General features: G+C 39.2%; 1 protein-coding gene across 23 annotated transcripts in view; it reads right to left on the bottom strand.

The window, feature by feature from the left end:
- tcf7l2 (transcription factor 7 like 2) overlaps nt 1-17,186 on the bottom strand; it is a 201,538-nt gene that overhangs the window by 126,300 nt on the left and 58,052 nt on the right. For all 23 annotated transcript variants that reach the window (XR_010977063.1, XM_068052940.1, XM_068052919.1 and 20 more), the window contains exon 4: nt 9,456-9,557. Coding sequence is in view for 22 of the 23 variants with exons in the window: in XM_068052940.1 (XP_067909041.1) it covers nt 9,456-9,557 (102 nt within the window). In the remaining variant the exon portion in view is untranslated. The remainder of the gene's footprint in view (nt 1-9,455; nt 9,558-17,186) is intronic.

Here is a 17,186-nt window from a genome sequence, read left to right as displayed (position 1 = left end):
AAGCAATGTGTGGAACTACTTCAGCATAAATTTATCATGCTTTCTCTTTCATGCAGGCTATTGTTTACAGAAGGAGAATTATCTCTTCTATTACCCACTGCTAAGTTACTGTGCAGGTTAAAAAAGTGGTTTAAATCTAGTTTTGTACATAACCAAAATGGCTACACTGCATCAGTAATTAACTGAGGCACAAATTGGGATTTCAATGCTTTTTTTTTTACCTTAAACCTGCCAGATTTTTTGGAACTGCATGCATACACTGCAAAATAATTCACTGGTCTTCAGAACTATCTTTATAGCCAATAAGTGACGAGATGGCTATTCAGAACATCCTCCTTTTTAATTCAGATAGTCAGATAAAATGTTGCTGCCAATCTTTTGAAAGTTGTTTCGGTCTCGCTATTTCTGCTCCTCAGGTAACCTGGCTCCCATCAGTCACAGGCGAGACAGACACAAGTCTGTGCATTCATTTTTTCCTGGTTCAGAAACTCATCCAGCTCATCGCTGAGCAATTCCCTGATCCAAACTTTACAAGAGAAGTTAATAACCATGAGAGAGGCAGGGGAAAGATAAGATAATTGGCCAAAAAAAGGGGAGATGAGGAGAATTTTTTTTTTTTTTACACAGTGAGGTGTTATGATCTGAAATGTGAGTTGTTAGGATCTAGAAAGGATGGTGGAAGCAGACTCAATAGTAATTTTTAAAAAGCAATTTGGCTATATAGTTGAAACTGGCACATCTGCAGGTCTATGGGAAAAGAATGGGGGAGTGGGACTAAGTGAATAGCTCTTTCAAACCAAAAGGAACAGACACGATGGACTGAATGGCCTCCACATGTGCTTTATGATTCTCTGACTGTGACTAATTGGGTAGCCTTTTCAAAGGGCCAGCATAGGTACAATAGGACAAATGGCCTTCTTCTGTGCTGTAAGATTCTAACATTCCATTGCCAGACGTATGCAGGCTCAAGAGCCTTATGGTCTACTCCTGGTCTTATTTCTTATGTGCTTATCTTGCTCTACTGCCATGCTACGCATATGGCTTTGTGAAGCAGTGACAGCAGCAGATTTTCAGGATGAGTGTGAATTTTTACTCATCCAATGGTTTGCCCAACAGCATATAATCACACTTTTTTTTTTATAAAAGGGCTGATTTGAGGGTAGGGGGAGAGAATGTTGTGGTGCCTGTCTATCAGGCCACCCAGTGTTTAGGACATAGGTGCACAGCTCACCCACTGAGTAACCAACCTCTGCATGCCATCTCAGAGAGCGATGAAGAGCTTCCCCTCAGGGGAGAAAATAAAGTCACCTCCGACTACTTGAATGCACCCTAATCGCAAGCCTCAAAACAATACTGAGTGGCCCACCCTTCTGACTGCAGATGATTAGTGGTGCAGGTAATGCAAAGAGAGAGAATAAAACCTTAAAGAGAAGCAACCAGTTTATAAAGGTGCTCATAACTATACAGTTACCTTTCTGATGGTGGGTAATATCTATAGGGAAATACCAAAGGTGCGATGAGGGCTTCAATAATAGTTCTAATTTCTGCCATGTTATTCCAGTTCAGCATTTGTTCATTTCTTCCCAACCAGTTTTATTATAAATAATTATAAAAATAGAAGTTTGCATAATTTTTAAAAAACACAGGAGCTTCCCCCAGCAGGTAAACACACGCCACTTGTTCTAAGCCAAACAAAATGGAAGATTTTCCCTTCATTCACTCGTCCGTGGAAAGTTTAGTTAAGGTTGCGATAGTGGCACTGCTATTGGCCTCATACTCCTGGATTATGGTGCATGGGAAGGAGGAAGATGAGAGAAAAACTTCAGGCCGAGTTCCCATTCACAATCACTATGAAGTGATTTTTGCTGCAAAATGCGCAGGTAAACAATAAATGGGCCAAGCATGAGGCTTGACTATGATATCCCAATTCCAATGTCAAGCTACCTTGCAAACCCAGTGCCCTGGTTCACCTCTGAATAAGGATCAACTGAACATGATGGGACAGGGTTGCCATGCCAATGGAACCATGGCCCAGCACAAACAAGCATCATCAGTGTGTTGGAAGACTGGGGGGGGGGGGGGGGAAATAAAATCACTTTCAGTGGAGAGCATTACATTTAGTCACTTTAAAATTTAAATAAAGGAGGTTTTAAATGTTGAGCAGGCTTCAGTTTTTTGATGAATACATGAAACTGCTACCTTTTTTTTGAAAAAAAAAGTACGTCAAAAGGCACCCAGCCAGGCCTCATCACTTTGGAAGGCTGCAGCTGTGTATTTCCAGCCGCCAGCAGCTTGACCTAGCTTCTCTGGCAGTGCATGGTAGTGACAGACAAGACCAGTGTGACTTCAACCAAGACTAGCATTGCACCTAATCTTCAGTAAGTGGAGAAGGCTCGTGGTTGACAGCATGCAAATAAAACATTATTGGTATCTTTAACTAAGACCTTCACTCTCCTCAAAAGAAGGTTTTTAAATGTTCGGGGGTGGGGGGAGGGGGGAACTACTAATACTGAAAATGCTTAGCAGTCCCAATGTCAGTAAATATCCTCCTTAGAAAAATATATTTACATTATTAAAATACAACATATCAAAATGGGCAAAAAGAACACACGAATGCTTAAAACATGAAATAGCAACAGCAAATGCTGGAAATGAGTTAGCAGCATCTGAAAGAAAAAGTTTAAAATTTTAATCGATAGAGGGCGGACACGTGGCAAATGAAAACTAACGCAGAGGAGTGTGAAATGATACATTTTGGGAGGAAGAACGAGGAAAGGCAATATTAAATACAATTCTAAAGCAGGGCAGGAACAGAGCGACCTGGAGGCACATTTGTACAAATCGTTGAAGGTGGCAGGACAGGTTGAGACAGTGGTTAATAAGGCATATGGGATGCTTTCTAAATAGAGATATAGAGTACAAAAGCAAGGAGGTTATGAACCACCTTTATAAAACCCTGGTTTGGCCTCAACTGGAGTAATGTGTCCAATTCTGGACTTCAAAAGCATTCAAGAGGGCGCAGAAAAGATTTACAAAAATGGTTCCAGTGATGAGGGACTTAAGGTACAAGGATAGATTGGAGACGCTGAGGCTATTCTCCTCAAAGAAGGGAAGGTTGAGAGGAGATTTGATAGGAGGTGTTCAAAACCATGAAGGGTCTGGGCAGAGCAGATAGGGAGAATATGTTCCCCATTGACAGAAGGGTAGAGAACCAGAGGACACCAACTGGCAAAAGAAGCAATGGAGACATGAGGAAAAACGTTTTTTTGCAGCGAGTGGTTAGGACATGGAATGCACTGCCTGAGAGAGTGTGGTGGCGGCAGATTTATTCATGGCCTTCAAAAGGGAACTGGACCATTATCTGAAGAGAAAAAATCTGCAGGGCCATGGGGAAAAGGACGGGTGAGACTAGCCGAGTTGCTCTTGCTAAGAGCTGGCGCGGACACAGCAGGCCGAATGGCCTCCTTTTGCGCTGTAACCATGTCATGATTTTAACTCAGGTTTGACACTTGCCAAGATCAGCTTGCTCAGCACAGACCATGGATGCAACCTGCAACCTTCCTGGTCTGGATAGTTCAGGTACCTGTTGAATCTTTGAGAGCGCCTGTGTTTCACTTTAATTTCCATCAGAGTCTCGGGCCAGAAGTGTTACATTTCTTAGGTAGAAATGGCTCACAGATAATTCCCATACCTTTACAGCAAAAGATGTAAAATTTCTTCATACGGTTTAATGTGATAGCTATTTATAAATCATGCAAAATCTTTTGCTTTGTCAATTTTTTTTTTTTGAAAACAGCTTAACAAAAATTAGATCCCCAACCTCCTTAAAAAGATTAATTACAACAACTATGTACAGTTAACTGTATGAACCACTTGACAGATCAGGAAATTGTTTCCTCCATTCAGCACAACACTACTCTTGGCAAAATTAAAAGCAAAGCCATTCAGTTACACATTAAACAGCAGCAGCAATTTCTTTATAGAAGTTCCTTGCTGTGCAAAATATCGCCCAAATGCTATTCTCAACTCCAAGTGCAGATTACTATTCAAATATAAATATTAAGTGCATTAAGACCTTCAGTCTCCTCAAATGCACAGAGAAAAGGGACGGGGTGCATGGCGAGTAAAAAACAACAAATGTCAAAATACATAGCAATACAAAGATCTCATACCTGAAAACTGGCCTTTTTGTGTTTTCTACTTCATCCTACCTCAAACCTACATTATGTTAGAATTCACCAAACCACAAAAACCCATCTTCCAAAAATTGCTTCTGTTGACTAAACTCTCTTCTTTTCTCTGTAACCCTACCCCACCACCAGTTTCTCCCAAGTACAAGTTTCCTCTAGTGGCACTTTTAAATGAGAAACGTAATCTTAAGATGGTGTTCTAATGGGAGTCCCTGTGACCTATGTGCCACCATCTTCCATTTACTTTTCTTTCTGCCACTCTCCAACTCAAGGAAACAACCTGCAATTATTTTCCCTTTAGTGTAGCAAAACATCACAAGGTGCTTCACAGGAGAGTAATCAGGGAAAAACTGACAATGAGCTAAAGAAGGAGACATTAGGCCAAAACCTTGGTCAAAGAGGATCTTAAAAGGAGGAGGGATGGTGAGGTTTAGGGAGGAATCCCAGAGCTTACGGCCTAGTCAGCTGAAGGCACAGCTGCTAATGAGTGGGTGAAGGAAGTGGCACAAGAAGCCAGAGTGGGAGGAACACAAGTTCTTGGAGAGTTTTAGGGCTGAAGGGGGTTACAGAGATTGGGGGGGGGGGGGGGGGGTTTGAGGTCATGGAGGGCCATTAGAACAGGAGGATGAGGTTTTTAAAATTGAGACATTGCTGAACCAAGAGCCAATGTAGGCCAGCAAACAATGGGGTTGATGGGTGAACAGGCAATGGTGCGAGTTAGGATATGGGCAGCACAGTTTTGGATGAGCTTAAGTTTATAGAGGGTGGAAGATGGAAGAGGCCAGAGATGCTCAATTCCCAAAGCTAACAAAGGGAATCCAGTTCAGTGAGTTCCAGGTTCAACTGGAAACGTGATAGTAAAATGTGGGTATCTAGATACTTGTTCAGATCAGATTGCTGCAGTGCAACAACAATGTATGAGTATCCTGCATTTACAGTACGAAAACTGGCTCCACTTTCCCTGCAAAAATAAGTGGGATAAAGGGAGTAGTTTCAACAATGTAGATATGACCAGACACTGCTCTCCAGTGATCTGAACCAAACAAGTGCTTCTGAAGTAAAAGTGCCTCTGATGTCACTGGGTCTCAAAGTTAGATTATTTATATTAACAGTGCCATCATGAGCACATCATCAAGGGAAAATGCTTTGAAAAACTCCCTGGCTAAATCAGATCAGTGCAGGGCATTGATGGTGGTTTCTTGTACCAGTGTCAAATGGATAGTGCATCTAGAAAAGTGAATTTTTTTTTTATTTTAAAAATGTTCTAAGTTTCCCATTAAAGCTCCATCTTTCTGCACTCCTGATAAATCACAACTGTAAGTGACATTAGTTGTTCTGTGCCTTGAGCAATTTCTTTCCAATTACATTCTTGAAATAGTGCCATTAACTGCCTCACTAGCTTGATTATCCACTTTGTCCAGCTGTTTTGATTGTGCTAAGTTTGATAGCCCGCCATGTGCATCTACTAAAATGCAAAGCTTCATTTCAGTAACTTTTTTTAAATTTTGGAAAAGGAAGAATATCTGAGCTCTGTGATCAATAAAAGACACAAAGCATGTATTTTTTTTAATTACACTTTAACTACGTGGATAATTATTCGAAGTGTTCCATACTGTTCTTTATGACAGTTCTGTGAGCCACAGCAGAATGACCTCTGGCACCAGCATCATGTATTACTTTTACTGCTTGGCTGAAAGTTGCTGCTTCTGCGCCATAACAGCTGCTGAACGGAGCAGGCAGCGTTAAAAAACACATGAAATACTGCCAAGAAGTATATCCATAATCTAAACTCATCAAAACAATAAGACTACAACATAGATACAGAACAAGCAATCAATGGAAAACTAAAGATATAAACCAATTATTGCAGGCCAGGCCATTTAACTCCCAAGTACCATCAGACAAGCAGGAATTGAGATGCATTGCCCAACACTCTAAACCCATGAATTCCTCAATTATATTTTTGTGTCAACACAATTTATTTTGATGTTTCAACCCAATGAGATTCCTCTCACTATTCCAAAAGGCTTTTGTTTTCCCAAAAACCTTTAGAGTTACGGAGGTTGGCTAGGAGGTAGGTTAAACTGGGGTGCAAGGTTATTTGACATGACTATGTTACTATGATGTCTACAGTAATCAGGAATACATTCTTACTAACCCTGGCCAACCTCTGAAGACAGTGGACTTAGGGATGCTTTCTTTATCTATATACATTTCCAGCAGCACCTTATCGGACTTGTTTAACTTCCTATCCTTGACTCAGCAAGCCATTGTGGCAACATTTACAACAGGGAGTTGGAATATTTGCAAGTTATTGACAAGTTTGCATGTGGATTTTTTAACATAATTTCAGTTTTGATTTCCAAGTAAATTGCTTGTACTTATCTTGACTGGCATTTTTAAGACACTGTATCTATGCACAGCTGTTAATATCTTTACCCAACATCTTGAACAAAACTCTCTATTTTCAATAATCATTTTGCCTGGGGTTGGTGGGAGGGAGGTGGTGGTGGCAAGGGGGGAGGGGGGATCGAGTAGAGTCGTCAACTTTAATACTAGATTATTAAATGGAATTTTGTGATTTACAAGTTCTACACTCGAAGGTGAACTCAAGTAATAAAATCTTTTCCAACTTCAGTCATGCAGTGCAGCAGCATCTGGCATATATACAAGGCAGATTAGCGTTCAGAGGAAGGTATGCTTAGAATTTAGTGAAAAACAACCCGTCATGATACCAAACTGCATACGTTGGACAGAAAGCAGTCACATAATCACCATTATCTCACAGTAGGAAGATTTCCTCTGCTCACTATCTTTAGCGAAATCTTAAACACATTCTTTGTGATTTGGCTTGAAACAGAAGCATTCTTCACCCACAGAATATTGGTCAGTAGTCACATGTTCGAGGCTCACACTGATTAGCGGTTTGCAGTGTTTGCATTTAACGAGATGTGAATGGGCAGAGATATGTAATAACATGCGACTTATTGACTCTTCTGTTTTCTAACAGTTTGCACAATGCACACAATTTTAATTGGGCTTTTCAATTCCAAAAAATGTTACTACAATACAGAAAGTGACAGACATTAAGCCACTATTTATCTTCAGTTCAATTCTATACAAATCTCTAAACAGTTATCCACAGCGACCAAAATCTGCATTACAGGAATTTTTTTTCCACACAACAGGAGCTTTTCACTGTCCATATAAATTAAAACATTTTTTAAATACTATCTGCTCACGCGTCACTAAGATTTGATCAGAACAAGTTGTTGAAGTGTTAGCATAATAACAGGAATGCAAACTACACACCTCCCTCTGCATACTTACCTTTCTCAATTTTAAAGTGAGAAAAGTCATCAAGTATAGCTACACTGATCACTAGGGGCAACTGGCAAAAATGTTTAAAATGCACCGAAGTTTGATAAAGGGAACCATCTTCTTTCTGGTAATTCCTGAGATTTGGTCAGTCACACAAGAGTTAATATTCAACTATAACTTTCACCTGAAAGACAAGGGCAGCAGACACGTGGGAACACCACAATCTGCAAGTTTCCCTCCAAGCCACGCATCATCCTGACTTGGAAATATATCTCCGTTCCTTCACAGTCGCTGGATCAAAATCCTGGAACACCCTCCCTAACAGCGCAGTGGGTTTACCCGCACCAGATGGACTGCAGCGGTTCAAGGCAGCAGCTCACCACCACCTTCTCAAGGGCAATCAGGGATGGGCAACAAATGCTGGCCTTGCCAGCGATGCCCACATCCAATGAAACCGATAAAAAAAAAATTATGGGCAGAGCAGTTATCTAAAACACTCCATCTGTAATCATGGGCCTACCAATTCTTGTTGGAGAGAAAGAGAATTATTGCCAAATAAAATAAATAGCTTGATAAAATAAAAAATGGTTTTCTTTCATTGTCAATTCATTTGTACATCAACAACATACTAAACACTATAAATAGCAGTTAAGAGGAAACCAAAAATCATGCACAATAGATGTTGCCAGAAAGCTACCATAAAACCTGGTTCCAGTTTTTTTTAAGATAAATAGCATCATAATATCATAAATTTAACAATTGGACTATTAATCAGGGCTTGATGATAATATAACAAAGGACGGCATACAGGTGTTTTGTTAGCAGCTGTAGCAGATCACAGTGATAATTGGGGTCAAAGAATAACCTATTGTGCAGTTTTCAGACTGTCACTGAAGCAAAGCAAAGAGCACTGCTCAGGGTTCACTTGTGTTTGTGAATACAGAGCAGGAATGCTGCTGGAAAGGGAAAAGGACATCATGATCTTGTACAACTCTATTGTTATTTTTATACGGGTACCATTTTAATACAGGTCCCAGGAGATTGTCATCCATGAGCTAGTTCCTGGCATTTATCCTGATAAATCTGGCTCCCTTATCACAGCAACAGACTCACAGACCCACAACCACATTTACCAGGAAAAATACTGAGAGATGGTGCATGAGCCACCGTGTCCCAGAAGTCACATTAGAAATGCCAATATAAAGTATCAAGTGCCACAACAGGAACACTCACTACTGCTCCACAGAGCTCTGTTGTGCAGCTTTTTTCAAGCTGGAGTGGAGAAGACAGCATTAAAACACTTGTGGTCACACTTTCAGGTCTAGTACTGTTAGTGGGATTCCTTTTTACTTCACAGTAGTTGTGAACACATTCCACAAATGGAGGGACAGTGGAGAAAGTTATCGTGCAACATCTCTACATACAAGGACACCAGTTAAAATATGTTTTTGTGCTTCAGAGGCATCCACTTCATCGGATTAACTGGTAATCTATTTTCTACTGATCGAGCTTTTAGCACAGGCTTCTGAAAATGAGCCATACCCCAATGTTTTCTGTAAAGATAAGTGAACCTCGAAAGGGAATTGAAACACTCGTGCTCAAATAATGAGAAGGGCACATTTTTAGTCGTTTTTTTCCCCCCCCTCTTGCCAAGGGCCAGACATAGCAACTTCACTGACTTTGCACAAAACTGGCGAGCCCATGTTTGTTAATTTCGTAAGATTTGATTTGGTTCCTTCCTTAGCAAAGGTACATCATACATAATAGTGGATCACAGATCCGATGTGTGCTGAAGTTTATGGTACACATCAACAGCAATAAGACTGGTTCACATAGCTCATTTAACATCAATTTTATATTCGACAGGTGCTACCTTTGTAAAAAAAAACATGAACTCCAATTTTTCCCACTGAAGCAAAGAAAATGCATCTAGCCACTACTTACAACAATATGTGCTGGAGATGGTGACCTAGCATCCTTCAGTCCTTGCCTACCCTGTAGGCTCCCTGCCTGTACATCAATCAATGGCCATTTCATCTGCAGGTACTGGATGTGGAAAACAGAATAAAGGAAAATGATTAAAAGAAAAGAAAACAAAAAAACCATAAATATAAATGAACATAAACACAAAATGAGAAAATATAAAGATGAATGGTCACAAACAAAACATTCGCTGTGATGAGGAATAATGTCCTTAACATAGATCTGTATAATTGTTTCACCTTCCACAACATGCACATTTGTAAATATTTAGAACAACAACAACATTGGGCTACATGGTGAATTTACATCCATTTGTGAAAATGGCACCACCCCCTTCCCTTGAATCCTCTTTTTTTTTTCTTTTTGTACTTCTAACCAGTCTGAATCTATTTCCCTGGTTCCCAACTCCTATCCGATCTACTACACCAACACCTGCGTAGTGAGATGACTGAGCCAAAACTGAAAAAGGAGCATACAGGTTAGGAACAGGGTGGAAAAATCAACTTTACACAATTGGTTGGGCTGAGTTGGGGGAAGCATACAGAGTTCAACAAACTCTTCATTTGAAGGAACATGAGGGAAGGAACAGATGCAGTTGGGTAGACCTTCAAGGGAGTTCAGATGATAAGTTCTAAGGGAGACTAGGAGTAGAATTTAAACTAGCAATATGGCAAACGGTTTAAAAATTCAGTATTATACAGCATCACAATTTTTGTTGTTAATACTCTAAATCAGCAGTATCCTCACAGAAACAGTATACCAAAGAAGTGGCATTAATATCAAACAACTGGAATACAACAGCATTGTTGGTCTGATAATCTATTACATTCCACATTAGCAAGACTGGTTAAAGTGGAACACTCAAATTAAAGTTAACTAAATTTAGCTATGCATTTATCTAAAAAGGCATTGTTTTCACATTCGTAGCGATACTAAGTGAATTACTTTACAGGCAAATAATGCTAGTGATTACAATAGTGTTTCTTGTCCCACCATGGAAACGTGTGTAATTGTGCATATCAGCACAAGATTAATTTTAGCTAATTCTTGCTTTTCAAACAGAGCTATTATTAGCTGCGCAATACTAAACATTGCAGCTATTTAATGAAACTTTTAAATCATAGAAAATCTGATTTTCTAAAGGCATTAGATTCTTAGCTTTGTTACAGGGGATTCTATAGAATGCACACATGGAGCACATCCCACAGGCCTTCTCAGGAAAGGATCTTCAATCACACTGGCCTGTCATGTAACTGGATACTTGCAGGTGTCCTCGTAATGTTATTGTTTTTAAAAATTAGCATACAGGGGGATCGTTGAGGAAAAAATACAAAGTAAAATGTATTAAAATAATGTCTATTTACAAAACGAAAACAGATCTCGTCGTTGATATTCAACTCCTTTCCCATTAAAGCCCTCATTTCATTTGACGTTCTAAAACACACATTTTAGGTCATTCTTTCATTACAAATTACTCATCACCATTTGAGCTGCAAACTTCTTTATAAAGCTGCTCTTGAACACTTATGTTAATAGGACAAACTTCACCTTGTTGTTGAGTGGCTTGACAAAAATGGATAATGTAGTAGTATCAAAAATAGCCTCAAATCCTAGAATCATAGACTGGTATAGCACAGAAGGAGGCCATTTGGTTTGTCAAGTCTGTGTTAGATCACTGCAATAGCAATTTAGCTAGTCCCACTAACCCGCCCATTCCCTGTAGCCCTGCAAATTTCTCTTCAGGTGCATTTCCTATTCCCTTTTGAAAGCCAATTCCCTTTTGAAATGATTATTGTAAAACTGTTTCAAATTTGGACAGTTGCAATCACATATCAGTCCTTGAAAGCTCGCCATATATACGTGCACATGCAAACGCATGCACACATACACATATATATATATATATATAGATAGAATATAGAGCTCTGGCAACTGCTTGTGTGGCTTTTCACAATCTCTACTGATATGCTTGGAGAGGAAGTCTTATCAGAACCAGTTTTCTTAAAAAAAAAGTAGCAAGGATTTCAGATTAAAATTTAACATCTTTTCATTCTGCTACATTCACCACATTCAAGTTTTGTGAATATTTTAATAGAGTGCTTATGGGATAATGAGGGATACTGAGTCTGACTGTGCATATCAGCAAGCACACACATCAATACTTAAGGACCTCTATACCAGGACTCTTGCCTCCAACTTAACTTAATTCTTTTAACCTTCCCGAAATATTTTTGCGTTGAATTTGTCAGTTTCTAAGTAGTAGTTGAGACGAATAGCACAGATGCATTTATAAGGGAATGGAAGATAAACACAAGGGAGAATGAAATAGAAAGATATGTTGATGGGGCTAAATGAAGGATGGGACGAGGCTCATGTGGAGCATAAACTCCAGCAAGGACCTGTTGGGTCTAGTGGCCTGTTTCTGTGCTTTAAATACTATTCTCAAGGGCATATAGGGATGGGTAATAAATGCTGGTCTAGTCAGCGACGCCCACATCCCCTGAACGAATAAAAAGTAAAAAAAATTGTGCTGACATCATTTGTATAACTTAATAGTTCTTAATTTTATTTTAAATAACATGCATCACTAATAGGATTACTTCCTTCTGTACCTCCTCCAGAACCAGGTGATCAATACCAAGATTACCCCAACAAAACCAATGCAAAGACCCAAGGGAAGAGAAAGTCTCAGAAGAAACTATGAACGTGCATCTCAGTGGCTCACATTTTGAGATGAAAGTGATCTTATGTCTGCAAATGTGGCTCCAACTTCTGGACAGCAAGATCCAACAAACAGCAAATGAATGGCCACATAACCTGCTTTTGTGTGGTCAGAATAGTGCAATGGGATCACTTACTACTTCCTGAACAGGCAGACAGTATAACGACCCCTCCCACTTCCCCTGCCCATCAACTCAGTATTGTACATAAATGCCAGCCTAGATTATGAGCTCAGGTAGGACTTGAACTCTCAATTCTGACTCCAAGGTGAGTGTGACACTACTGAGCCAAGCTGTTATCTACAATCTCCACTTGCAGCCTCAGAAGAACTGCCACTTGAGTACAAAGAAGCCACTCTACTATTACTTGTGTGGTTGTTCACTAATTTAGACGCACCTAGTATTGAGGTTTAATACTACTGAATTGCATTTTGTCCATTTGCTCTTTGTAGAATGGTGCTTACAGTACTCTGAACATTATCCGGATTCGCTACTTTGCATCCAGCATTCCCTTGAAATACTTCAATGTTAACTCCTTTTGTTCTTGAGCCAATAAAACAATCCTGACCTATTAGAATAACCCCACTATTTAACTACCTTTTACATCAACCATTTAATATTTTCCAGAATTAAAATCTGAATGCATTAAAATTCCTCAAAATACAGCATTAAATTTCATATTATCCACTAGAATACACAGTACACGCAGGAAGTGTTCTCACTTTCTTCACTCATTTAGTTACAAGTTTTGCGCTTTTCAAAAATAAATGCAGCTCAGCTGTGTAATGGAATCTAGTGCCAGCATCAAAAACTCTCAGATTAACCGCAACACCGGGTGGGCAAAACTACCTTTATTTTGCCTTAAAAGAGCACCTCCTCCTAACTTTGCCACTTTCAACATCAGTTTACCTACCAAGTGAGATTCAAATTTTAATACCTATTTATGCTGATTCAGAAGATGGTACTGTGCTTTGAATCGATAAAATAAGTTGGGACTACCCAAACTAATTTCACACAGCAACCCTCACACTCATCGACCTGGGATGGATCTAAACCTAGATTCCAGCATACATTCTCACTGCGAAACTCAGTCCTAAACCTGTGTGGCTGTCTAGATTGCACATGTCATGGCTAGAACGCATGGGAGTTCTAAAACCAGACAGACTCTGGCCTCTAACTTGCTATATAAACCACTCGACTCACAGGTACCAATATAAATCAGCCCCACCTATGTGGTTGGTTACGTGTCTGAATGCATTTAGGTGCACACCAGTGTAAATCAGCAACAGGTTCCATATACAACTCCCAATTTAGCCAGGGCCTTCCTAGTTCTGCCACCTCATTTCCTTGCTGCAAATAATACCCTAGTCCATCAATTCTACTTATAAGGACTTCCCAGTACTCAGATGCTATCACCAGAACACCTTCAATAATGCCACATACAGAATACATCAATGGTTTTCATTGTAACTGAGGTGTTAGTTGAATGTTGGAAAAGTTGCATGTTCAGATAGCACTGAACATAGGATGAGAAAGTCCACAAACAGCTTTTATCACACTACAACAAAAAGGCTATTCCCAGAGGTCAAAATCAGTTTCAAAAATCAATATTATTCTACAGTGGCAATTACTAAACATTGAAGAAATGTAATAGCTAAATTGGGACATCATCTGTTGTGGTCAATCTGCATCATTTGGTGGACTTGAGTAAAATTTTCCCTACTAGTTATGGTAATTTACACAAGTATGCGCTAAGAATCAGCCAAAGTGAGCAAAAAAACTAAAAAATCAGGATGGTTCAACCCCAGTTTGGGAGTTCATGCTGAATTTTGCTCAAGTCAAGAGTTCTGGTCATTGTAAACATGAATGACATCCACAAGTGAATTTGCAATGGCGAGTGAACCCTTCCAACAGTTTTCATCGGACCTACCTCAAACTTCTGCCCCATCTGTCGCGCTGAAAAGAAACTTTTTCTTTCCAATTTCCTTTCTTGGCTTATTCTTATACCCACAGTCAAAAGTCCCAATTTCTAGAGGTCCAATGAAATTCACCTTGTGAGCAACTAAAAGGGAAGCAGTAGGGCAGCCTGACGAGTGCCTTTTTTGCTGCTATGGCGATAAATGGGGCAGTTCCACCATATGTAACTCCACATTCGCAGTTGCTTTCCAATGTGTCACGACAGATGAATGTTGGCAGACTTTACAGCTTTGACCTTTACTGATTTTCAGTGTTCATTTTGGTGACCGCCTCTTGTATGTGTCCTTTAACAATGGCTGTCAATGCTGTTTGGACGTCTGGTTCTACGGGATCTTTGAACATGGCCAGTTTTTCCTTTTTACTATACCTCTGATTCCACCCCCACCCCACCCCCCCTCCTCTCCTCTCCTCTCTGAATGAAATGGCCTGAGTTATCACAACAGTCCATCCAAAGGTACAATCATGCTTTGGCAACCATTAATTCTGGTGGTCTTTTTCCTTATCAGCTTGAGGTACACTCAGAAGCATAATCAGACATTAAATGTTTTTTAAAAACTGACAATATAATCAAAGTTAAACAGTCTATTCAATGCATTTTTGTAACTATTAACAAACTGTGACTTCAATTTTTTTCAGGACGACGACGGGGCGGGGGGGGGGGGGGGTTAAAAAAGATGGAAAGCCAAATCTTGGTGGCCTATTGTGTGAATGCTCTTTTGACAAAGGTCAAAACATGCACACAAGTTATAGTGCAGTCATCAAAGAGTTAATACATAAAAGGTTTCTTTGTTGCAGCTTTCTTAACTCTGCAGCTAGGTCAGTTTAACAACTATTGAGTGCAGGATTTTCTAGCCAAGTTACTTATCAAATGGATTTGTGCAGAGGAAGCCAGGGGAAAGATAGGTCCTTAACTTGCTACAGATTTGATTTATGATTTCACATTTTAGTCAATTGGCTGAAAATAAAGCGAAGTCCAGAGCCAAAAACACTGTAGAAAAAAAACATAGTGAAATTTAAAAAAAAAAAATCAAGTTCGTTCCAAAACCTGCTGATCTGCTTTTTTGGGTTTAACCTGATTACCAATGCAACTTATTTTTCCCCATTTCTTTACCTGAACCACATAATGTTTTATGTGTCTGCATTTAGTGCTGCTAGTCTGCACAACATGTAATTTTCAATTATGTTAAGGCATAACAAGATCACTGCTTGTAGTGCCTTGTGAGTGTGAGGAAATGAGACTCAGCCCTACTGCAGAGAGAGATAACCAGAACCAGATGGGCACAAGCAGCCCTACAGAGTTACGTAGTCGTAACCACCCCACAAACAATTCACTCACACAATGGAAACAGACGCCAGATAATTGTTGAGGCCCCATGCTTTCTACACATAGCATACAGCATTAAATTCTAGACTAGCAAAATATAAAGGAAGTACAGGTCAAGAGGTTTAATGACAAATTGCTATAAGCAGAAATATTTTTGTAGGACTTAAACCTGGATTTCCTAACAGCACATGTAGAAACATATTTGAATACGATAGTTATCATTTATTCCTTAATTATTCCTTATCCCAAATAAACTCAAAAATATGTATACACACCAAAATAACTTTCAGAAGTACAAATCTAAGTCTAAAATTACACAAAGAAGTAAAAGACCTACATACTTGTCTTTTATTAAAAGAAGTGATACAGCTTTTTTTTTTAAATGCTGGTTTGGTAAAATCATTTATTTTATTCTAAATCCCAAAAGAATGCACTAGCTATTTTATTACAATAGGCAGTCAGGCTGGAGCACACGGGATCCCAATACAGTGACCAAGATCAAAATTCCAATCTCTCTTTCTGCTCATCAAGAGGTAGTTCACTGTCTTTTAGCCAAACTGCTCAAGGAGACCCCAATGTTCACCCTCTTGAAACTAAAACCCCTCTTCCCCAACCAACTGCTCCTACTAGCTAATGAAGAGACATTACAAGTAGAGGAGAAAAAAATGAATTCCAATATAATGAGATTATCACAGGCTGTTCTAATTTCTATCTTCCAACATCTCAGCACCACGTGGTATGTGTGTGCATATAATGACACACACATGCAACTGATGCATTAGTTTCCGTAGTAGAGTCAACTACTTCTACAACGCTTTCAGATTTCTTGCAATTGGGTCGGAAAGTATCTCGTGGGAAATTTGGCCACACTGTTGAGAAGCCACAGCGATCTCATTAAGGGTGGCAGCAACATCCAAATCAGTAACAATGGAGATCGAGAGAATGAAGGGAAAGTATGACAAGTGAACTTAACCAAATAAAAGGGAACAAGTCAGAAGACCCTTTAATCTAGTCCAGTTATTGATTTGTAAATTTTTTAAATCAAATATTTTTAAAGAAGTGCTGAATTATTAAATACATGGGACAATTATAAATAAATAATGGTACCAAAAGTATAATCCATCAGCTTTCAGTTGTGGTGAAAGTTTACATCCAAAAGTTAACATATCTTTTCGCATTGCAGATTCGAGTATTTGCAGTATTTTCTGCTTTCATTTCCAAATTTTTTTAAAATGGAAAAGCCACTGGGTTAAACAAGACATTTCCAATCCTTAATTGTTCAGACTAAGCACACACCATTAAGCACATTGATTACTAACAACATGTACTGAAAACACCAAGCGCTGCTGTATTAAACCATCTCTCTTAGATCTCTGTAAACAGTAATAAGCAGTCTATTTTGCGCGTGCAAACAAACCAAAACTACAGCAACACAAAATGTTATACCACAGTCTGTTTTTTATGGTGCCCACTGATCACGGAGGCTTCCAGTTGACTGACAGACACTGTCTCCTGATACTTTAATGCTCTCCTTTATATATTACTATTAAATTCACATGGGCAATTAATGTTTCCTTTATATTAGATGCACACTGGTACTTTGATTTTCCCCTTTATATTACTATCACATCCATATCGACACAATAATCCCATTGTATTCCATCTATATTG

The sequence above is a fragment of the Heterodontus francisci genome, chromosome 20 (assembly GCF_036365525.1).
Source record: "Heterodontus francisci isolate sHetFra1 chromosome 20, sHetFra1.hap1, whole genome shotgun sequence".
Lineage (NCBI taxonomy): Eukaryota > Metazoa > Chordata > Chondrichthyes > Heterodontiformes > Heterodontidae > Heterodontus > Heterodontus francisci.
The sequence above is the reverse complement of the archived record's forward strand: the minus strand, read 5'-3'. Positions and strand labels throughout refer to the sequence as shown.